The sequence below is a fragment of the Balaenoptera physalus genome, assembly GCF_965194825.1.
Source record: "Balaenoptera physalus genome assembly, chromosome: 10".
NCBI lineage: Eukaryota > Metazoa > Chordata > Mammalia > Artiodactyla > Balaenopteridae > Balaenoptera > Balaenoptera physalus.
Genome location: NC_138889.1, coordinates 51,726,941 through 51,752,707, shown reverse-complemented (window position 1 = coordinate 51,752,707; position 25,767 = coordinate 51,726,941). Strand labels below are relative to the sequence as shown.

The following is a 25,767-nucleotide window of genomic DNA, read 5'->3' as shown; positions in this document are numbered from 1 at the left end:
AGAGAGCTTTACTAAAGGGAGAGACCTTTACTAAAGGGAGAGCTGTATAGGGAAGTATATTTTGATCTAATTTTAAGGAAAACATTTTTACTGATGGTTAGTATCTAATGGATAGCTTCGACAAGGCATTCCGTTCTCCATCCTTAGAGAGTTCTAGCAGAGGTGAGGGACTATTTCACATGGTTGCTTTTCTGTGGGATTCTGATGTACTAAATGAGAGTTGGAATAAGATAATATCTAAGATAGATACTTTTCAATTCTGACATATAAGAAGTATTTAGGGAAAAAAAAGTACCCAGTATATATGGTATGATTCAGATGGTGTCCAACATTAAAGTTATTTCAGTTGAGAAACTGAAAGGTTTATTACTAAAGATCCCCCACTCCCACCCCCTGCCAAAAAAAAAAAAAAAAAGATTGTGCTCTCACTGCAGGGTAGATGCTGGGAGACTTCCTGAATTATGGTGATCTATCCACAAAAGTCTAAAGAAATTAATGGGATTTTATTCTCGATCAGCTTACTTACAGAACTATGAATGAATAACATATGGAGGAAATTTTCCTAAGAAGTGAGAGAAGGGAGTGGTACAAATTGTTTTAGAAAAAACCTATTTATAGAAAAATAGAGTGTGGTACAGCTGGTAAATCACAGAATCTAAATTATTCATACTTCCTTTGGGGGAGGAGAGTAGAAGAGGAGAAAGATAAAGAAGACATGAATGTAGGGTAGTAAAGGGAAGAGGAGGTGGAAAGGAATGACAGAAGGAGAGCATTAATAAATATTTTTGGTTGAAGCAAGATAATTGATCTTTTGGGGTGGCTTCCGGGACTTTTAATTTATGCTCTCCCTCAGGCTCATTTTTCTTTCAGAATTTTATAAAATGAATAATTTTCTTTCATTTCCAGATTCAGCTTGGCAGTTGCCTTGAAAGTACTAATTATGTTTTCCTTACGTAAGAGGAGAGAGACCTATGATTGTTGAAGCTTCATTTTTTTTTAAACTACGCTTTAAAACTCAAAACAGTTAAGGATTATGTCATAGCTATTTTTGAAATCATTTTGTCTACAATGAATATCAAGAAAATGATAATGGAAAAATAGCATGATGCCTGGAAAATCCTTTGACAGAATTATTTAGACTTTGACGGTTTTTTTTTAAAAATTTGAATATAAAGCTAAAAATTTAAACAGAACTTCAAGAAATGAGCAAATGACATCTAGCATGATACTATAATAGCAGCAGTTGAAGAAATAACAGAAGAGGTCCAGAAGAGTTTCCTACATCCAAACTCTTACAGACAATGAGCCAAAGGTCAAATCAGTCGCTATGACACATTAATTTAGAATGAAACTGTCCTCTTCATTTTTCAATTTAGCACTATGTAGAAAATGGATATCACAGTTTATTTTATTCCTAAGTCCACAAACAATAAAGTTTGTCTTCTTGAGAGAAGTCGTTAGAGAGAAGTTGTCTTATATCCCAATAACACTTTTCTGTTTCAGAAGACACAACATCATAAGAACCAACTTTTAGGACTTCCCTGGTGGCGCATTGATCAAGTGTCTGCCTGCCAATGCAGGGGACATGGGTTCGAGCCCTGGTCCAGGAAGATCCCACATGCTGCGGAACAACTAAGCCCGTGCGCCATAACTACTGAGCCAGCTCTCTAGAGCCCACGAGCCACAACTACTGAGCCCGTGTGCCACAACTACTGAAGCCCGCGTGCCTAGAGCCTGTGCTTCACAAAAAGAGAAGCCAGTGCACTGCAATGAAGAGTAGCCCCCCACTCGCCACAACTAGAGAAAGCCTGTGCACAGCAACGAAGACCCAAGGCAGCCAAAAATAAATAAATAAATTTTAAAAAACACACAAAAGAGCTTTAAGTTAAAAAAAAAAGAACCAACTTTCACGTCAAAGGCAAAAAAAACAAGCAAACAAAATTCAGAATGTCCTGAGAATGGAAATGGTGGTTCTACTATACAGCCTGGTGCCTATAATTAACAACACTGTACTGTATACTTAAAATTTGCTAAGAAGGTAGATCTTATGTTAAGTGTTCTTACCCCATACACACACAAAATAATAATGATAATAATGATAGTGAGAGGAAACTTTGGGAAGTGATGGATAACTTTATAGCCTTGATGGTGGTGATGGTTTCATGGGTATGTACTTATCCTCAAAGTCATGGAGTTGTATACATTAAATATGTACAGCTTTTTACATGTCAATCATACCTCAATAAAATGGTTTAAAAAAAATAAAAATAAAATTGTAGTGACTTCAAGTGGTAAAGAAGCCAAAAACTCTTAGTTGCAACTTTGACTGAAGTCATTAATGCCACATTTTTTGCCCATTCAGTTTGACCATACTTTTTCTGCTGACAGAGTTCCTTCCTGAGAAGTGGCTGTTGCCTGGGACATGGTTGGTACTCAATATATTACTTGTTAAATAAACGAATTAATGAATGACTGAATGATAACTAAAGGAAAGAAGGAAAGAACTGACTGACAGATTTTAGGAAACAAATGCAAAGACCATGTCTGGTGGTTACAAGCATTTGAAATCCAATTCTGTCCATTGTTAACTATATGACCATGGCCAAGTTAGTAAACCTCTCTCTATTCCTCAGTTTCCCTTTGCTTATATAAAAGAGACTGTTGTGAGAAATACATACTACATTACAGAAAAACATTTTAAAAAATACATGGAGCACAGTAAATGCCAAATAAATGTTAGTTATCAAGATTATTATAAAGCTCTTATCCAGATAATTCAATACAAAAATCATTGACAACTACGAAATTAGCCCAGTGGGACTACAAACAACCTGTCTAGAGTCCAGGGACATGGGCACAATGAACTTTGAGGTTCAACCCCCAAAACTTGCACATGTCCTAGAAATTACTATTCTTTTGAAATTGTATAGGTTGATCCTTCCCAAACACTTCTCATGAAACTATTGGAGATAATGGCTCCTTGTGACAAAGATTCAAGACCCTGTTTTACAAAGGGAGACATATGACTAGATATGACTAGATATACTTCTCGTACTTGACAGCTATCGTCTATTAATTTTCAGTATTTGATTATTATCCTGTAGATTTAATATAAAACAGTAAATGGAGATGAAACAGTTTTTAGGTGCAATCACCAATTTTTTACTCTTACAATTGCCTACATTTTGCTTTCCTTTATCATATAACTCCACGGCTCAGAAAGCGTGGCTGCGTGTTGGTGTCAATCGTTGCCCAAGACTCCTGAAGCATGTGAGCGGCTGGCAAGTAAAATAGCAGAAACCCTGTCTGAAAGGAGAGGGGGAAGGGATCCATTTGCACACGTGACAGAACCCAGATTACGAATTCTTGGAAGTCAGGAACTGTGTCTACACTGGTTGAACCGAAGAACACAGAGAGCCATAGAAATGTACAGATCAATAAACCAGATCGTGTTGTGCCCTTTGCTATGCAAAGCCCATCTCTCTACCAGTCCGGATTTAGCAGTCTCTCTGGCTGATAGGAGATGGATGATACCGGAAGAACAACACACAATCTCTGTGCCTATGAAAACTGGTGAAAATTTAGATTTCTGTTTTTAAAATGTCAACAAATCAGCTCCAATTATACCTGTATTTTTGATATCTTTTACCAGAAAATCTGCTCTCCCTTTTCTATTTCCACCCAAGGTCACTGCTTCCTCCCCCCCAAATTCTTATGTTGAAGTTCTAACCCCCCAATATGACTGTATTTGGAGATAGGGTCTTTAGGATGCAATTAAGGTTATTAATTAAATGACTTAAGGGTGGAGCCCTAATCTGATAGGACTAATGGCTTTATAAGAAGAGAAAGAGAGAGAGAGCTTTCTCTCAGCACAAGCCCAGAGGAAAGGCCATGTGAGGATGCAGCAGGAAGATAGTTGTCTGCAAGCCAAGAAGAGAGACCTCACTAGAAACTGAATGGGTCAGAACTTTGCTCTTAAATTTCCCTGCTTCCAGAATTGTGAGAAAATAAAATTTCTGTTGTTTAAGCCACCTAACCTATGGTATTTTGTTATGGCAGCCTGAAATGACTAAGACAGTCATACACTGGGAAACAAGAGCTTTATAAATATACACATAGTTCTGCTTGAGTCACACTCACCATTAGTAGTCTGTCTCCTACTTGCAACCTTCCATCTTTCTGTGCAGCTCCTCCATCTATAATTTTAGTTACATAAATGCTGTTGTCTCCAGGAATGTGTTGGTTCCCCACACCTCCTGCAATACTGAAGCCTAAACCTACGGAAAAGAAACAGAAAAAGAAAAGCCTTGTATTTGTTTAAGAAAGTGCTATTAGTCACATTTCAACAGTCGAAAAAAAATTAATCCTCAATTTATTACAACAGTAATAAATAACAATAAATTCTACTTCAATCAACTGTGTTCTTTAAACATTTGAAAGCTTGTTGATTAATGCTAATGAGGCAAAACACAAGTGCAATCCTGCCCACGTTTAGTCTATGGGATCATCCTCGTTGCTGCTGTTGTTACTCTAGCATAGAGAACAGAAGTCCTGCCAGTCATTTGGGTAGAGACCTAGATATTTTTGACATTTCAGAGTGAAAAGTACAGCAATTCGAACATTCCACAGATTCTGAGATAAGAGCCATGAGGAAGATACATTGGATATCAGTGTAATAATTTCAGAGAGAAGATAAGGAAAAGAAGCTCGATGCTTGCCCTTCATGTTTCCTTCTCTGGGTACCTTGTCATATTTTCACACTTCCTGGCACTTCCTGTTATTAACTTATAGTTAATAAAGAATGAACACAAACGAATCACCCCTGCACCCAGTCTAAAGAATAAAGAAATAGATTATATACTTTGACTGTATTATGTTTGTAACAAACCACGAAATATGAAATCATTTTAAACATGGAAAATTTCCTTTTTTTAAAACAATTTTTGTTTTTTGGAAATTTTCCATCTTGAGAGAAGAATTTTACTATGCTATGGCTTATAATTTTTTTCTTTCAGTTTTATTGAGATATAATTGACACGCAGTACTGTATAAGTTTAAGGTGTACAGCATGATGATTTGACTTATATACATCATGAAATGATTATCACAGTAAGTTTAGTGAACATCCATCATGTCATATAGATACAGAGTTAAAGAAATAGAAAAAATTTTTCCTTGTGATGAGAGCTCTTAGGATTTACTCTCTTAACTTTCATGTATAACATACAGCAATGTTAATTATATTTCTCATGTTGTATATTACATCCCTAGTATTATTTACCTTCTAAGTGGAAGTTTGTACCTTTTGACTGCCTTCATCTAACTCCCCCTCTCCTCTTCCCCCACCTCTTGGTAATCACAGATTTGATCTCTTTTTCCGTGACTGAGTTTGTTTTTGAAGTATAATTGCCCAATAATACTATGTTAGTTCCTATTACACAACATTGTGATTAAATATTTCTACACATTTCGAAATAATCACCATGATAAGTCTAGTTACAATATGTCACCGTACAAAAATATTACATGGTTCTTGACTATATTCCCCACATTGCACATTTCACAACCATGACTCATTTATTTTGTAACTGGAAGTTTGTACTTCGTAATCTTCCTCACCTATATCTTCTCTCCTCCCCACCCGTCTCTCCTCTGGCAACCACTTATTTGTTCTCTGTATTTATCACTCTGTTTCCATTTTATGTTTGTTCTTTTGTTTTGTTTTTTAGATTTCCACATATAAGTGAAATTATACAGTATTTGCCTTTCTCTGTCTGACTTATTTCACTTAGCATAATATCCTCAGGGTCTATACATATTGCCATAAACTTTTATTTATATTAAACTATGGAATGATAACAAGAATAGAGTTATTAAAAAATCATTATGAGGCCATTTTAAAAGAATGACTGATAGACTCTTTAAAAGTATAAGAACAAAAAAAATCTTTCTCAGAATATAATTGAATACACATTCAGTACAATACTTGTAGCATATATTTTCATTGCATTTTGAAATTATAATAATTAACATGAAAATTACTCAGAAAGATAGATATAAGTCAAAGACATTTGTAACTAAAGACAGAACATTTCTATAACTTGCTTGTCTTAAGAAATTAAACCCCCCCTCACACACACACCCCTAGTTGCCTAGTTTTAAAAAACCACACACTTGTTTTATGATAAAACAATCATACAAATTTTTGGCACTTTATACAACAATGAAAAACACTTTAAAAATACTCCATTTCACTATCCTTGTATTGAATAAATATTGAGCAGGGCTATGTGCTGCTCTTAAGATAGCATAAGTGATTAGTTAATGGAAAAATAATGGCATGGTAAATTATAAAGTAACACCTCTGGAATCATACCTGAAATGAAATGATTTTTTTGTTAAATTAGTTGTTAACAATAAATGGAAAATGGATTTAAATTGATGAGGCAGTTAAAATAAGTGTTATTTAATTTCATACTAGAGTGGGTAATTATTCTTTATTGATGCTTCGACATTGCATAGATCTATAAACGTATTTGTTTCCCTCATATTTAAAGAATTTGTTTACCAAGTGAAAGATGACCAAGGGTAGATAAAATGTCCCCAACTGGCTTTTCCTATGAAATTTAAAATACATATCAGCTCATGTTTTCCAAAACTGTTATTTCATATTTATATATGATTATAGGAAAGTTTAAAAAACATATTTACAAAAGTTTCATAGCCACACTCTAGGATCAATCTACTGCATTTACAATAGTACAGAATTCATTCCGAACTGTGGACAAAAGGTTAAAGAAAATTCAGGGACTCTGATTTACATCTACTATGCCAACAGTAAATGCCACAGCCGGTCTGAGTTACAGAAGAGCTAAGCAAACAAATTACCACTATAAACAAGGTTAAGTCCAACAAAGGGAGTAACTATGTACTTGACATTTGAAGTTGAAGATTTTACCAAGACAATGAAATCACTGTGGATACCGTAGACATAAATATATCAGCTAAAAAGGAAACAACGTTTTTTCCACTAAGATTAGGCTTAAGCACTTCTTAACTGGTGACTCTGCTTAAGCTAAAGTATTTTAAGTAAGAGCCAGAGAATGGCTCTAAAGGTACAGAACTAAACATTTCGCCTAATTTCTCTTACTTTGGTGGAACATGGATACATTTAAAAATAATCAATATTTGATCAACATTCAACCATATTCCAGATATTCAATTCAACATGATAGGTAAACATATAGCTTATGTCTACATCCAGAATACAAGGTTATTTAAAGGTGGAAGTATCCGTCTGTGTTATAAAATCAAATCTGGTCCTATCTATCCATCCATCCATCCATCCATTCATTCATTTATTCATTCATTCACTCACTCATATATCCACTCATTCAACAAGCATCTCCTGAGTACATACCATGCATTGTATAACCAGCTGCTATCAACTGTAGCCAACATAAATGTAAAGAAATGGATTGACCAGAAACAGTACAGAAATAATGATCCATGAGTTCACATGAGTGACTGTGGCTGAACCTGGCTGAAGTAATGTTCTAAATCCAGATGATGTCATTGCTTTTTGGAGGGCTGCTCTATGAAGACAAATGTGGTCTAGGTCTACCAAGCCATAAGACCAAATCCAAATGATCAGTTTGGAGACACTGGTTTCCTTGCACACACTCTGTTAAAGCAGGGGTAGTCTGTCTACATTAGAGGATCATTCTCTACCCTCATTTGCTAATACTTCCTTCCTTCAATCCACTCTAGACACACTTACTGCCTTGATATTTCTAGAACATGCCAGACACACTCCCATCTTAGGGCATTTGCTCTAGCTGTTTCTGCTGCCTGGAACACCCTGCCTTCAGGCTGTTGTGAAAATTTCAATTTCTCTGGGAGCCTGACCCTGACCTCCCTATTTAATACTGTCCCCTAACAGTCCATCCCACTTCCTTATCCTGCTCTATTCTCAGTGTCCCTTAGCACTTATTACCTTGTGATATACGATATAAATCATCTATGTATTTTATTTAATTTTTTATTGCCTATCTCCTTGATGAAAATATAAACTCCAGATGACAGGGATTTTTAACTATTTCATGCTATGCAGTAGAACCAGGGCAGATACATAGTTACCTCATAAATATGCATTAAATGAAAGAATGGATAAACATATGAATATAAGAGGACAAGGAAAATCACTTGTGTCTGAGAAAGACTCCCCTTTAATATGAAGCTGGTGGCTTTACAGAGTGAGAAGCAGCTGAAAAAGTGAGCGCCGTTAGTTGGAGTTGATGAATGTATATGTTACATTTCCTCATTGAACTCTGGTTACCTCTCCATCTTAGTCTACACAGAGTTTATGGCAACCACTGTGCAGGCAGTGGGACAACAGCGGAGCCAGTTTCGTGTCCTGATTCTTCCATCTACTAGCTGTGTAAACTGGAGTCCCAATCTCCTCAGGTGTAATAAGGGAATAAACGTATCTATGTTCTTTAGTAATTGGCACATAATAGATTCTTTTTTCAAATGTCTTTTTAAAAATGTTATGTAATTTTGAAAGGTTACTTTCCATTTACAGTTATTACAAAAATAGATTCTTGATAAATAAAAGTTCTCTGCTTTCAATAAGCTCTCAAGTTGTTTGGAAAACAGATACCTAAAGATCTTGACAGAACTGAACTGGCTAGGATAAGTTCTGTAATGGTACTGTGATATGTGAGTACAGAGGGGGTCATGACTTACTTCTTAGAAGAGCAGGAGGAGAATCAACAAAAGGTTTAGCATTTGGGCTGGATCTTGAATACAGTCTTAAGTTAGAATTGATAAAAGAGAACGCATCTTTAAAACCAATACATCAGACTGACTAAGTAACTGAAGAGTCAGCTGCCCTGACTTAGATCATACAGTGCTCATAAAATCCCAGCTCCCCTGGCTGGAAATTGAGACAAAAATGCCTAGCAAACACTCAAAACCTGTATTTACAGTAAGATAAGCTAGAGTGGTCCCTAACAAGACAAATACAATGAGTATTATAAAGATTTGAGTAAGGAACACTGATTTTTGGTAAGTGACCAATTTAGAGAATTGGTTACAATATTGAAAAGATGTGTCCATGATAAAGAAATGGACTAATCAATTATAAAATAAACTCAGTGACAAGAGTTGGTAGGTCTCATCCTAAAATCGTGACCCTAACACTATCGACTGTGGAAAGTTTGGCTACTGAGAATAATACTAAACATGCCTATACATGTGTCAGTAATAAACAAAGCTGACACAGAACAATGTAAGTATTAAAATCACAAAAGGAAGTAAAATCAGTGGATATTTCAGTACTCTGGCAAAGGAAAAAAGCAACCTATTACAAACTGATCTGTTTGACAAACCTGATGTGCAAACAATTTCAGGATTACATCTAGTGCATAAAGCTGGGTTCTTCTTTCCGTATTTCCTGCATATCCCCAGATTGTATATCCTCATGTTAACACAGGAGATGCAGGCGTAGGGAAAGGAATGTCTGAACGTTGTTTAAAGCCTTTAACTTAACCTTTTCCCATGCAAAATCTTTTCCTTCTCCTGTGAAAAAAGAACACGAGGAACAATCACCCTTCACCCTTTCCCCTTGGTGCCTGACTACGCTGAGAAGCAGGTGCCAGTGGAAGGTGGAGGCCTGAAGGAGGAAGTCTTGGGAAAATGGACTGATTCTGCGTGCGGGAAGCTTAGAATAAAAACCCCAATACTTGAAAGAGTCATGTGACTACAATGTACCCATATAGTCTTTATGGGTGTAAAGAACTAAGCCCCATAATGTCTTATAATCATTCGATAACATGGTCCAACTTCATTTTATGTGACTTTACTAGGAGGACACTCTGGGGCACCTCCAAAAATTTAATATTATTAAGCAGACTGCTTCTGTCACAGTTTATCTAGGATCTGCAAGGTAGGGTGTTTAGTGCTTTACAAAAAAGAAATATACTATAGTGGTATTCTGTACATTCTGACTCTACTATCCTATTTTATTAAAGGAAACACAGAATCCACCCTGAAGCCTGGCAGGCTTTGTTTTAGAAAATACAGGCAACCTAACTGCTGAATGTGCATTAATTTCAGTTGACAAACAAAACAAAAACTTCACCTGTGGGTCTGGTCTACACAGGTAACAGACTATTTTACATCTCTTCTCCTTAAAAAAAAAAAACCATTGCTTAAAAAAATACCAAAAATGTGTCTTTCATTTTAATTTGAGAGAATAATTAATTAATCATATCTACAGTGCCCGATGAAGTTAAAGACCAAAGCTGTATTTTCTTACTCTCTGGATTCTCCCTGGGTTCAAACGACCAAGTTTGGCATTGAAAGAAGTGGTTCTGTTCAAAATGCCTTCGGCACTGGCTAGGCAGGCTCAATCCTGCTTAAGGATCTCTCACAGATCACATAATTAACTTACCACAGTCAATGTTCCAAGCTTTTCTCCTGACTATGTACCTCAAAATACCCACTTATACTTTTCGCCTAAAAAGAGGCATCACTTCAGTGCCTTTTTTTTTTTAAATTAATTAATTAATTAATTAATTTTTATGGCTGTGTTGGGTCTTCGTTTCTGTGCGAGGGCTTTCTCTAGTTGCGGCAAGCGGGGGCCACTCTTCATCGCGGTGCGCGGGCCTCTCACTATCGCGGCCTCTCTTGTTGCGGAACACAGGCTCCAGACGCGCAGGCTCAGTAGTTGTGGCTCACGGGCCCAGTTGCTCCACGGCATGTGGGATCTTCCCAGACCAGGGCTCGAACCCGTGTCCCCTGCATTGGCAGGCAGATTCTCAACCACTGCACCACCAGGGAAGCCCCCAGTGCCTATTTTATTGTGAAAAGTCTCCATGTCTATACCTACCCTTTCTCAAAGGAATGAGCATCATTCCTCTTTTCTAAACCTAAATCTTCCCCTTCACCATTGAATTTTACTCATTATTCCTTTTTTTTCCCTTCTAGAATATTCAGTCTCTTACCATCAATGCTTTTCTTCTATTCTGGCTTTGACCATGCTTCTGTCCTATCCTAGAAAGATCTTCTCTTGGGACTTCCCTGGTGGCACAGTGGTTAAGAATCTGCCTGCCTATGCAGGGGACACGGGTTCGAGCCCTGGTCCAGGAAGACCCCACATGCCGCAAAGCAATGAAGCCCGTGCGCCACAACTACTGAGCCTGCACTCTAGAGCCTGTGAGCCACAACTACTGAGCCCATGTGCCACAAGTACTGAAGCCCACCTGCCTAGAACCCGTGCTTAACACACGGGAGAAGCCACCACAATGAGAAGCCTGTGCACCACAACGAAGAGTAGCCCCCGCTCGCCGCAACTAGAGAACGCCCGCACACAGCAACGAAGACCCAATGCAGCCAATAAATAAATTTAAAAAAATAAATTAATAAAAAAAAGATCTTCTCTTGAACTTGCTGCAGCCTCATTTACTGTAAGAGCTGGAGTTTCTAAACAGTGATCTCTAGTTACTAACTCCATTTCCGTATCACACATACTTTCCTCAGTCTCCTACATCTGACTCCGTATACCACAATCTACTCAAATGGCAGTGGTTACAGGTTGAATTACGCCTTTCAAAAGACAGATTGAAGTCCTAAGCCCTGTTACCTGTGAATGTGACCTTATTTGGAAACAGGGTTTTTGCAGATGCAATCAATTTAAGATGAAGTTAAATTGGATTCGTGTGAGCCCCAATCCAATGATTGGTGTCCTTGTAAGAAGAGGAAATTTGGACCCAGAAACAAAGAAACACACAGAGAAGAATGCACGCGATGACAGAGGCAGAGAGCAGGATGGTACATATATAAGCCAAGAAATGCCAAGGATTGCCAGCAACTACCAAAAACTGAGGGAGAAACATGGAACAAACTCTCCCTCAGAGCTCTCCAGAAGGAATCAATCATGCTGACATCTTGATCTTAGACCTCCAGGCTCCAGAACTGCAAGAGAATAAATTTCTTGTTTTAAACCACCCAAGTTGTGGTCATTTGCTAAGGTAGCTCCAGGAAATTAATACAGCATCTAATTCTAATGGTGTAAGTGGTGGTATGTATATCTACCTCTTTATAATGAAATCATACACACACACACAAGTTTGGGCACTTATCAACATAGCAGTGGTCATTGAAACTATGAAAATGGATTCTCCACAAGAAAGAGATTACAGAGAGAATAGGATTCTATAGTATGTGCCTTGGGGAATAACTATTATTTGAGAGAAGTGAATTTAGCCTGTATGCCCAGAGTTTCTGATTCAGAATATCTGGCACGTGCCCCCAAATTTGCATTTCTAACAAGCTCCCACGTGATACTAACGCTACTGGTGTGAGGACCACATTCTGAGAACCACTGTTTCAGAGCAATAAAAAAGATAAAATGAAGTGAGAAGTAGTAAAAGAAATATGAGAAGAAACGGGGCAGTATAACGTGATGAGGGTAGGAATGTAAAAGAAATCAGTAGTGTTCTATGTAATGCGGAAAGAACAAAGACCCATCAGAGGACTGAAATTTCCAGTCCTTTTGGAGGAAAATTCTGGATGACTGGCTGGGCTTCTTGCCTGGTGGAACTGCTAGTTTGTAGTTACCTTACTCATTCCCATAATAGGAGAGGATGGCACAAAATGTGTATATGTATTATATATATGTACATATGTCTTCTCTATTGCTACTTCACTAAATCAAGTTCTTATCCAATCATGCTTGCTTTAGTGTAAAAGGCTCATGACCACATTCCCTGATTCCAGTCTTTCCCTGCCTGATTCTCCAATCCATTCAGCAAAGATTTTCCAGATTATTCTTTCCCTAAAATTCTACATCCATTGTGTTGCTCTGTTTCTTGAAATTGTCCATCACTGTTCATTTTCTACAGGAATGCTACATCCCCTCTTCTCACTATTCCTTACTTCTCTGCTACTAAGCTTCCCCCCAAGCAAGATGATCTTGCTGTGCTGTTTTTCTACTGTTACTCCTGTTTCCCATCTGAAATGCCTTCACCACTTTAATTTTCAAGACCACTCAAGTCTTTGCCAACTCAAAGTAGTTCATTGCTAAGTTGAACCCCAGTAGAACCAATTATACCTATCAGCTTTTTCACATCTATTTAAATAGAATGAGTTAACTCATTCAACAAACACTAATTGATAACTACTCATGTGCCAAGGACTGCCCTATATATATTGTGGTTATATCAGTGAATCAGTGTTTATGGTTCTTTTCTAATGGAGAGTAAGGCAAGTAAAGAGGCAATGAAAACCCGGTGTGTTAAGCGTTGATAGGAGAGGAACAGGTGCTAACTATAGGTCCTGATATCCAATCTGAGACCTAGAAGATGAAAGTGAGCCAGGAGAGAGGGAGTGGGGAGAGAACATCCCCGCAGAAGGAAACATGCACTTAAAGACCCAGAGTTGGGAGATAACATGGCTTATTTGAGAAATATTTCATGTGAAAGCAACAAGTAGTCTTAGTTAGAATACAGGCTGCAGCAGGAGAGGAACCATACCCCTTATACTCACCAATGTACACTTAGCCCCTGAAACTATGCATAATAAATAGTTTGGAATAAATGGAGACAGGAGGACTCTTTCTCCACTGAATTAGGAGGGAAGGAGAGAAGGATGGTGTAGATAAAGGTTAAGATTATTGGCTTAATGGCAGTACACTAAAGTCGTTCTCATCTTCAATTTACTCTGATAACAAGAAAGTGTGGTACTGGCCAAGATGAGGGAAGTAGTGCGGTCAGAGATTTGAGAAAGTACAGAAGTTTTGAAATAGCTCTTAGGGAAGATGGAAGAAATAATTGATTAGAGAAACGCAGAAAAATTGCAAGGAACTGTTGATTGTCTCGTTAGGGTTTAGTGACTATGAATTAATGATAGCACTATTCTAGTAACTTTTTTTCCGTCAGCAATTCTCAGCAGTCTAGGTATAAGCACAGAAAGTGTAAGAAGTTAGATTAAATCACTTTTGAAATTAATCTTTTGTGTGCATTGATCTTCTCTCTTCAACTAAATCATATGATCCTAGAAAGTAGGGGTTGCATAAAATAGATCATATTGTGCACACTGCTGGCATATGGTAATTGTTCAATAAATATTTACAGGATGAATTAATGATTGAATTGTTCAAAGACCAAATGATCACATGGCGTAGGTATACTTTTAAATGTCAAGCATCTCACATTAACAGATGTGTATGCTTTAGCAGACTGCTTTAGCTCAAGAAAAAAAAGTGACCAGAATAATTCATACTGAGCATTTTAATGTGCCAACTACTGCCTCGTGTGCTTGGGAATTAATGAAGTGTCTATTGTATCTAAAGAAACAATAGAGATTACCAATGAGAAACGTATTTACTCTTTATTAAATCTAAGAACGATCAGCACTTCCTTGCCTGCATCCTTACAAATGAAATAAACTGCTCTGACCACAGTTGACTGCTCATGGGACAGTATGACAAAGGGTGATCAGATGTTCTCTTACTGGTTTACTGTCTACTTTATTGTACTTGAAATGGAATATCCTCCAAGCTTCCAGCATTAAAAGTGATAGGCACTGCCTTTACTTATCAACCACGTCTGCCTGAATGTTTTTTTCCTAAGTTAACTCTAGTTGCCAATGTAAACCAAAGCCATTAATATTGATTCTGAATACAGTCCAGACTGTTTGGAGGCATCCAGATCCCAACACATAAAGTTATCAAAAGTAACAGATTATTTGAGAGAGATAAAAATCAACTCATATTTTGAAGTCTTGATAGGAATGTTCCAGTTGGCAGGGTTGCTGCTGGGGAAATCAGAGTAGAAAGTCTGAAGGGTAATTGGATGGGTCTTGATAAATTTCCATCCACAAAGGCTCTTATCCAGTAACACCTCTTCAGCAAAGTCCTTCCTAATACCCATCTTTTAAATTAAAAGTAATGTGTCCACGACCACATTTAATGCTATTTCTCTCTCTCACTTTTAATGAGACATCATTTTCTATATTGAATTAGTTACTTATAGGAAGGGTTGATATTGAAAACATTTAATAGCTTGTATAGCATGAACACCAAACAATCAGAACGCATGCCTGCCATAAACCACTACTGTGGTATGCAGCACCTAACTGTCAGCTCTGTTCTGGAAAAGTGTAATGTCCCCCATGTTGGACAGTTAGCATTTTGAATGTAGAGGGAATAATAACTCTTTTTTTTTAAATTTATTCATTTTATTTGTTTTATTTTTGCCTGCGTTGGGTCTTCATTGCTGCGCGTGGGCTTTCTCTAGTTGCGGTGCACGGGCTTCTCATTACGGTAGCTTCTCTTCTTGCAGAGCACAGGCTCTAGGCGCCTGGGCTTCAGTAGTTGCGGCACGTGGGCTCAGTAGTTGTGGCTCGTGGGCTCCAGAGCGCAGGCTCAGTAGTTGTGGCGCACGGGCTTAGCTGCTCCGCGGCATGTGGGATCTTCCTGGACCAGGGCTCGAACCTGTGTCCCCTGCAATGGCAGGCGGATTCTTAACCATTGCGCCATCAGGGAAACCCAATAACTCTTTTATTTATGTTCCCCAGGAGCATTATGAACAAAGTCGATACTCCAAAACTGATTTTTAAAATGAATGAATCAAATAAAGATCACTGAATCCTTTTTCCATAAGTATACTTTAATGAACTGTGAAGGAAAGGGCTCAGGCTGATAAAATAATATGGTGAGTCACTTCATTCATTCTTTAAAAAACATTTAAGTTCCAGGCTATATTAGTTTTCTACGGCTGTTGGAACAAAGTTACACAAAACTGGGTGACTTAAACAACAGAAAATTATTGTCTGACAATTCTGGAGGCTAGAAGTCCAGATCAAGGCATCTGGTTCCACCTGAGGGCTGTGGAGGAAAATCTGTTCCATGCCTCTCTCCTAGCTTCTGGCGTTTGGCTGACAATCTTTGGCATTCCTTGGCTTATAGAGGCAACACCCCCATCTCTGCCTTCATCTTCACTTGACATTCTCCCTGTGTATGTGTCTGTCTCTGTATCCAACTTTCTTCGTTTTATAAGGATACCAGTTATATTGGATTAAGGCCCACCAAAATGATCTCACCTTATCCTGGATCATCAGCAAATTTCCTACTTTCAATTAAGGTCACATTCACAGGTACTGGGAGTTAAGACCTCAACATCTTTTTGGGGGACACAATTCAACTCACGACACTGGCACTGGGAAAGATTACTATGAAGAGGACACAGTTCTTGTCCTCGAGGAGCTCACAGACCAGAGTGGAGGAAACGAGAAGTAAACAGAACATAAGCAAATGCTTTCAAGAAAAGGCAGATAGCAGAGTCAGAGAAAACTTCTTGGAGATAGTGACAACTGAGCTGAGCCCTGTTGAATGGCTAGAAGAAAGACAGTTAGGAACTCTAAGCATAGTGAGGGAGTAGCTTGTAGAGAGGTGATATGGCCTTGATCATCATGGTCAAAGGAGTGAATGGGGTTAGGAGGAAATATTGAGAATGGAAGCTGGAGAACCAGAGGCTCGTGAAGGTCCCGAGGTGCTCTGTTAAGGAGTTTGGATCTTGTATTAATGGCTATGGGTAGCCTTTGAAGAGTTTTAAGCAGGGGCATGACATGATAAGATTTGGGCCACACCAGTTTTCCTCATTAGTGTTTGCTGCTGTTTTAAAAATACATGAAACTGGGGCTTCCCTGGTGGTGCAGTGGTTGAGAGTCTGCCTGCTAATGCAGGGGACACGGGTTCGAGCCCTGGTCTGGGAAGATCCCACATGCCACAGAGCAACTGGGCCCGTGAGCCACAACTACTGAGCCTGCGCGTCTGGAGCTTGTGCTCCTCAACAAGAGAGGCCGCGATGGTGAGAGGCCCGTGCACCGCGATGAAGAGTGGCCCCCGCTTGCCACAACTAGAGAAAGCCCTCGCACAGAAACGAAGACCCAACACAACCATAAATAAATAAATTAATTAATTTAAAAAAATACATGAAATTATATTCTGTGAGGGATGATGTTCTATTTTTTGTGATAAAGCATAATTTTTTCCTTCCCACATTTTTGTCTTTTCTTCACTATATTCAGTTATCACTCATTAAAACTCACTTGGGGAAACTTTTTATCTCTCAATCCCATGTTCATGATTTAGTTTGAAATATTAGCTTTTCCTGGCTCCTCCCCCCTTCCCTGTTCCCTGTTTGTCATAGCTTAGCCATAAAAACCAAACTTCAAAAGATACAATATAACATCAACAGGCATTTGTAATCTGCTAAGAATCTAAAGAGCTAACCCCAAATTCATAAATTCATTTATAAGCTTGTTTTAATCCACCAAAGATTTCAAATGGGCATTTTCAGCAGATGTCTGACTCCACTACTTCACTTAATCATCCTTATGGGGCTCTTTGTAAAAGAGATAATTGGAAAATCTGGATTCATCTTAGGTCCTAGGAAAGAGTGAGAGTTATGTAATTGAAATAATTACACAAGTACCTCTTTTTGCAAGGACATTTTGCTCACTATGAAACAATGACGGACTTACACACTATGGCTGAGATTTATGAAGTGGCTAACCAATATTTCCAGTATTTGTTGTATGACTTCAGATATGCCAAAGATGTTTGAAACTATTGAGTAACGGAGGCTCCTTTATTACATTATGTATGACAAGTGCTAGTATCTTCAATTATACAACAATTGAACTAAAGCACTTTTGCTTTGCCATAAAAACTGTTTATTGGGACTAAAAATCTTTTCTATCAGTTCTTTTAATTTTTACAACGACCTATTCTATGTTGCATATCTAGCTGCACAAAGCAAGCAGCATGTGCCTTTGGCTTTAATTTTATACTTTCACCTAAATAGGTTTAATTTTTCACAAAGAAATCCTGGTATAGATTTGAATCTCCTTAAGGATTGCTTAACAAACCTGAGAAAGAACAAAGCAGGAAACATCACATGTCCTGACTGCAAGCTATAAACGTATAGTAATTAAAACAGTATGGTACTGGCATAAAAAGGGACAAACAGATCAATGGAACAGAACTGAGAGCCCAGAAATAAACACAAGCATATACAGTTAACTAATTTGACAAGGAATCCAAGACTACTCGATGGAGAAAAGTCAGTCTCTTCAATAAAAGGTGCTGGGAAAATCGGATATCCACATGCAAAAGAGTAAAAGTAGATTCCTATTTTACACCATTCATAAAAATTAACTTTAAATTGATTAAATATTTAAATGTAAGACCCCAAACCATTTAGGAAAAAAACCTCCTTGATATGGGTCTTGGCAATTAAATTTTGGATACGACACCTAAAGCATAGCAACAAAATAAAAAATGAACAAGTGGGATTACATCAAGCTAAAAATCTTCTGCACGGCAAAAGAAACAATCAGCAAAGTGAAAAGATAACCTACAGAATAGAAAAAAACATTTGCAAACCATATATCTGATAAGGAGCTAATATCCAAAATATATAAAGAACTCATACAACTCAATAGCAAAAACAAAACAAAATAAAACAAAAAAACAAAACAAACAAAAAAAGACCCCCAAAACAACAAACCTACAAAAAATAATCCAATTAAAAAATGGGCAAAAAAAATGAGCAAAAGACCTGAATATTTTCCAAAGCAGATATGCAAATGGCCAAAAGGTACATGAAAAGATGCTCACATTACTAGTCATTAGGGAAATGCAAATCAAAACCACACTGAGATATATGAGATATCACCTCATACCTGTTAGAAAAGCCACCAACAAAAAGATAAGAGATAAATGCTGGCGAGGATGTGAAGAAAAGGGAAACTTTGCGCACACTTGATGGAATTGTAAACTGGTATAGCCACTGTGAAAAACAGCATAAAGGATTCTCAAAAAATTAAAAGTAGAACTATCATATGATCCAGCAATTCTACTTCTGGGGATATATCTGAAGGAAACAAAAACACTAACTAGAAAAGATACATGCACCCCCATGTTCGTAGCAGCATTATTTACAAGAGCCAAGAAACAAGCTAAGTGTCTGTGACAGATGAATAGACAAAGAAGTTGTGGTATATATATATATATATATATACACAATGGAATATTTTTCAGCCATCAAAAAATGAGGAAATTCTGCCATTTGTGACAACATGGATGAACCTTGAGGGAATTATGCCAAGTGAAGTAAGTCAGAGAGAGAAAGGCAGATACTGTATGATCTTACTTATATGTGGAAACTAAGAACAACAAAAACAACAACAAACTCACAGAAAATCAGAGCAGATTTGTGGTGACCAGAGGTGGGGATTAGGGGGAGGAGGAATTGGAAGAAGGTGGTCAAAAGGTACAAACTTTCAGTTAGATAAGTAAGTGCTGGGGCTGTAATGTACAGCATGATAACTACAGGTAACATTGCTCTATGATACCCAGGAAAGTTACTAAGAGAGTAAACCCTAAAAGTTTTCATCACATGGAAAACATTTTTTTCTTTTTCTTTTTATTGTGCCTATATGAAATGACGGATGCTAACTAAACTTATTGAGATAATCATTTCACAGTATATATAAATCAAACTGTTATGCTGTATACCTTAAACTTGTATATGTCAATTATATCTCAATAAAACTGGAAAAAAAGATATGCCATAATTTACATGACAACATAATAAATGGACCTTTGGAACAAGTCACTTACTCTCAATAGGTCTATTTCCTAATATATAAGAGGGATATAATAATATATGCCATGACCACTGTGTGCCTACTGGCATTCACCTTGGTTCTATCATTTAGAATCTGTGTGACTTTGTAAAAAGTTGTTTAGCTTCTCTCAGCATCAGTTTTATCAGGAGGATAATAGTTACCTCATAATATCACAGCAAGAATTGATTATGATAATGTATGAGAAGGAACCGCACAGTGTTAAGTAGTGGTATTCAAAGAATATCCATTCTCTTTGCTTTCCTTCTCCAGATTGTAATGAGAGTCAAATGTGATAATAACTCTTTATAAACTGTAAATCGCTTATATTTATATATACTTTAGGTATTATTAATGTATAAAGTATGATAAAATACTAGAATATAAAGTGAGGTATCAGACACACAACTGTGAGATCATTTATTTCCCAAACTCTCTTAAAATGCTGTTATTAATAATGACAATTGGTTTATCCCATGTAAGACAGTGAGATTAAATACAGATCTGGGTTCAATCCCTTCCTCATATCACCTTCTTAGTGAATCATCTCCAGTTACTCTACACTTTGCTTAAGTTGTGAGTTCCTTAACTTGTTCTACATGTACATCATATAAAGTTTAATTAATAATGTCTATACATTTGCAGTTGTGCTGGCATTGGCAACACAATTCCAAATGTTCAGAAACTATGAATATATATCAATAATTGACACAACTAGCTCATATCTTTTGGAGATATGTGTTCAGCAATTTTGGGATATGAGTCTATTTCAGACAGCTGTGGGTAGATGGAGATTTAATGAGGATTTGGTTTAATCACTGCTCTAAAGCATTCCTCACTCTCCAAAAGATCACCAAAGACTTTTTATAAGTATATTGGAGAAGATTAAAGAAACAGCTTCACAATAATACCTACGACACAACAGGTAATGCAGTAAAAATCTTTAAGTGTTTTAAGAGAAATAGAAGAAAGAAAAAACATTTTTAAAAAAAGCTTGACAAAGGAAGTCAGGTGAATTCATACTATACTACCAAAATTAAATTTGAATGATGGTTCTGTCTTCCAGCATGAAGTTTACACTCTGGGTAGGACAAAACAAGGAGTAATATAGATTTAAGATGAATGGAGATCCATTCAAATAAGAGGTCCTAGGATGAACAGATTGTTATTAAGGTATATCCCTCTCCCTTTTTAATTTTTAATTTTTGTGCAGCCACATCTAGTGGTCCTGTCTTAATAGACAGCTTTTCTGCCTAAAGTGGGAATCAATCAGGCAGTACCCAAATTACTTCTCTTTTTGATATTCTGTGCCCAGAAAATATTGGATATTTAATATATATTTGACTAAATGAATAAACATTCATAACTGTCAATTTCTTATTAAACAAGTTGTCTTAAAAGATGTCTGATTCTTTTACCCCTTAACTATAGTTTTTTATATCTTAATTCATGTTACTAGGACACATGCTGTATCCTATTGGCCCTGATTTGGGAATTTTGTGGTAAAATATGCCTAGAAGATCAGAAATGTTAAGATATAAGCACTGCTTATTAAGATTGTGAGAAGTATGCCCATTTGCATCATGGTGATCTTTCCATTTTATTTCAATATCCCCTTCTACATTTGTCACGATATTTGGGCATTACAGACGCAAAAAATGACAAAAGCGATGATTCTAGAGGTGAAAGTATAAAAGTATATCCATAAAAATATTAACTCAAGCTCCCAAGTCTCTCATCCTAAAAGGAGCATACTGGGTACTTCTTATTCTGTCATTTATATAGTATATTTTTCTTTCTGATCTATTCTGTTTTGGGGCTGTATAACTTGAAGGACTAATTTAGCAATGAAATCTAAGCTGCCTATTAGTTTCACAAGGATGCATTTTCACTTGATTCCTACAGGGGTCAGCAGATAGCAGCTAAAGTGGAGGGTCCTTGGGTGGGTGACCAAGTCAGCTGTGCTCTCCAGTTGGACACTAAACAGAGCAGCGTTTTAAAAGACTACTCCTTTCAGAAAATGAACACTAAACAAGATAAATTTGTGAGGAATGATAATGATATTTGTATTTATTATTTACTTTATGCCAGGCACTATGGTAAGCAAATTTCATATGCTATGAATATATCATTTAACCTCATTAAAAAAAGAAAAAAAGAATGAGGAAGGTATTATACCATTTTTCAAATGAGAAAATAAAGATTAAAGAGGTCAAGTAATTTTCTCGAGGTGAGAAATTTAATAACCAGGGGACCAGGACATGAACCCAAGACTGTGGCAGCAAAGCCTTTGCTCTTAACTACTGTTCTAGTCTGCCTCCCAGCCTGTGCATTGTGTTGCACTAAAACATTCTACATATACGCACCACTCTTAGCAAGTGTAGCAATAAATCTAAAGAGAAAGGTATGAAAATACTCATCTTTCTCACACTGGACATTAGCTGAAGCTCAGTTTTAACTGTAACGTGCGTTGTTAAATTTGTAACTTATTTAAAGATTTCAGGCAATGACATCAATGATTATGACCACTGACATTTATTTCGTATGAAGCAATTGGTGACGTGCATTGCAATAAAACTGAGAGTTGATGTGCTAGGAAAAGTCCTAACTCCTTTCTTAAATACTGCACCAAGTGAAATATGCCGACATAAATTTCAAAATAATGTATTTTTCATTTGGCATGAATACTAAAATGAGAGAAATCAAAATACCTATTGACTCAGTATAAACACTTGAATGTTATTGTTAATTATATACTGTGTCTTTGTACTTAGTGGTTGTGGAAGTCTTGATTCAATCAATTAATTTTAATGTGTAACTGGGTATACAGTTCTTACATTATCAAGTCTTGCACTTGATCACATTAAAAATTGACTTTAAATTCCAAGTAATTACTTTCAAATTATTGCTAATCATAAAACTGTGTAATCTTCTTCTTGTTCCTGTCTTATATTCTTTCACTATTTTATTTACTTTGAAAAGCATGAAGAATATTTATGGCCACTGTAACAAAAAATAAAACAAGGTGAGTGAACCTAAAAAATGTTGTTTGATTTTGGTAATATTCATTTAAATATGCATTTAGAGAATACAGTAAGCCAGTAATGAAAACACTAATGAAAACAATTTTGCTCTTCTCCCTCTTTGAGAAGATTCTTTACTGTCATTTAGCATTTTTAGTCATTTGAATCAGTTATATCTCAGGACATTTTCCAGGGCTAGGACAAGGCTTTGTATCTAGGAATAAAAACAATTTGATTCTAAACTGTTGAGGGTGAGAAAAAAACCTCAGTCCTTCAGTGACAGCGTAGCGCATTACCAAACGAGGCGATGAATGTGGTCAAATACATTTGGACATGCTCTATGAATGCAAGAGATAGTTATTAAAACCTTGACATTAAAAAATACTGCCAACCATTAGCATTAATGTTTTCTGTTCGTCAAATAAAGTGCATGTCCATAGCACATATGGTTTAATTGAAAACAAGTAAAATATAACACGGATTGTATTTCACCAAATGTTTCAATTAATTGGATTTTGGAGCAGTAATTTGCTGGATGGAACTTATTCCTTATGCTGATTAAAGTCTAAGGATAAGATATTTTCTGTAAGACTTATAAAAAACAATAAAACATATTGTTTAGCTTTTAAATGGACAGTTCACTTGCTTTTTAGGGCTAACAAGATCTGCTAAGAGTATTTTTTGAAGGTGATTAACTTGCATCTAAGAATAAATAATTTCCCCAATATAGTAGTTGCCATCAAACAATTTAGTTATTGTTTCTCTGTTCTCAGCCATTTGCAAATATCCTCATATAGTCCAGGCCATTGTGCAATAGTTGTAAAAGAGCAGAAATATAGACTCATTTTTTAGCAAGAAATGTACAGAGTAGGAGAAAAACAGGGAGTCAAACTAATCTTAGGTTCCTGTTTTCTCTGGAAAACTTTGTGAGACTTCCAATATCACTGACCTTGACTGCCATTGATTCATTCAATGGCTGCACTCTGTGGCATTTATATACTGCATGGAGGCATTACTACTGAAAGCTTTGGAATACAGGTGGCCAACGCACTTGAGATTCACCCCAGCCTATCAAGGAGATTATGTAGTTGTGGTTTGTCTCAGTTTCTGTCAAAATAGTAAGTGTCTCAAAACAGGGCCTGTGGTTAGGTTGAAGGGGAGAATAGTAAATTTAAAATTACTCTCAGTAAAACACTACATAGGAACAAAGGGTAGGAAAGCAGGATCAGTCAGAAAAGTTAAACAGAAAAGACGTTGAGTGTCTTGCTTCATTTGGCCCATTGACCTATATAATCAAAGAATCTTATCATTGAAAGGGACCTTGGAGTTAAATTAATCCAACCTACGCTTCGAGTTTATGCATGTGGTTGTGTAAGTCAGTGGTCCCCAACCCTTTTGGTACCAGGGACTGGTTTCGTGGAAGACAATATTTTCATGGATGGGGGTGGGGGTGGGGTGGTTCAAGCGATAATGTGAGAGATGGGGAGTGATGGGGAGCGATGGGGAGCGATGGGGAGCGGCAGATGAAGCTTTGCTTGCTCGCCTGCCTCTCACCTCCTGCTGTGCAGCCTCGTTCCTAACAAGCTGTGGACTGCCACCAGTCTGTGGCCGGGGGTTGGGGACCCATGGTCTAAGCGTTTCCTTGAATACTTTGTAACCAAGATGGAACCATTAAAACTTTTTTCTACGTGAATCAAATAGCTGTAATGCTACAGCTTCTACCTACTCATTCTAGTTCCGTCTTCTGAAGGAAAAGAGAGTAAAAGTTGGATCACCCATGAATATGAATAATGGCCCTTCAAACAGTGGAACTAACTTAGAAGGGATTCTCCAAGTCATCTGTTCTTTCTCCTTAATTTTACAATTAGGTAAACCAAGACTTCTAAAACTGAAGTGATTTTCAGAGTCACAAAACTGTTTAATTATAAAGCCTGAAATAGAAGCCAGGCTGGGTTACTCCAAAAGCAGGAGTTTTGAAGCCAGCCGTCACAGCCACCCTTGTCTTCTTTGTTCTGAGCTAAGCAAACCAGTTTCTTCTAATTTTTATCTTGAGACATGGCTTCTAGACTACAGAGTATTCTGGATATCTTCCAGTTCCTACTATGGGCTAGAGACTGCGCTTCACAATGAGGACAAGTACCTAATATTGAGGAACTGATAGATAATCAAATGATTCTAGAGTGGAAGATAATAAAAAAATTAACTGTGACACAAGGTATGAAGTAATATGTCTAAGGAGTACATCTAAATTTCTATTGGGAACATGGATGTCAGAATGATTGCACAGTGTTACTGAAGTGATATTTCAGCAAATAGAACTAATGTAATCTCTTCAACAGCAGCAATAGTATAGTAGAAGTCTCCTTACTTTAGTTAAGGACTTGACGAATTAACCAAAACCCATCATTCTATCGACTGGACCAGGGCATGCTAGATGTTTATGGTTAGGAAGCTACTCTTGAACATACCTTCACAGTGTTCCTCAAAAAGTAGAGCTGTACACTTACCAAGTAGAGTTGTATACCGACCTAGTAGAGTTGTCTACAGTAAGTCCCCTACATACAAATGAGTTCTGTTCTGAGAGCTCGTTCATAAGTCCAATTTGTTCATAAGTCCAACAAAGTTAGCCTAGTTACCCAACTAATGCAATCGACTATATAGCACTGTACTGTAATAGGTTTATAATACTTTTCACACAAATAATACATAAACAACAAACAAACACAAAAAATAAAGAACACATTTTTAATCTTACAGTACAGTACCTTGAAAAGTACAGTAGAACCAGCTACATCACCGCTGCTTTTACACTTGCTTCCAAACATCCTGGGTTTGAAATAAAAATACTGTACTACTGTACTCTATACAGTACTGTAAAGTACACAAAAACACAACCACTTGTAGAGGATGCACACACGTGACAATGTACGTCAGACACGTGAACTAACTTACGTGATCGGACATGCGAACGCCCGTTGGCATCTTTGAAAGTTTGCAACTTGAAGGTTTGTATGTAGGGGACTTACTTACCAAGATTCATCTGAGT

At 37.1% G+C, this 25,767-nt stretch overlaps 1 protein-coding gene across 20 annotated transcripts in view; it reads right to left on the bottom strand.

Moving 5' to 3' along the window:
- Positions 1-25,767, bottom strand: part of DLG2 (discs large MAGUK scaffold protein 2) — a 2,066,111-nt gene that overhangs the window by 532,133 nt on the left and 1,508,211 nt on the right. For 19 of the 20 annotated variants that reach the window (XM_082410132.1, XM_082410117.1, XM_082410128.1 and 16 more), the window contains one exon: positions 4,141-4,277. In XM_082410132.1, the coding sequence (XP_082266258.1) occupies positions 4,141-4,277 (137 nt within the window). Of the gene's footprint in view, positions 1-4,140; positions 10,547-10,857; positions 11,247-25,767 lie in introns of those variants that run through there. The other variant, XM_082410125.1, reaches the window with a different exon arrangement.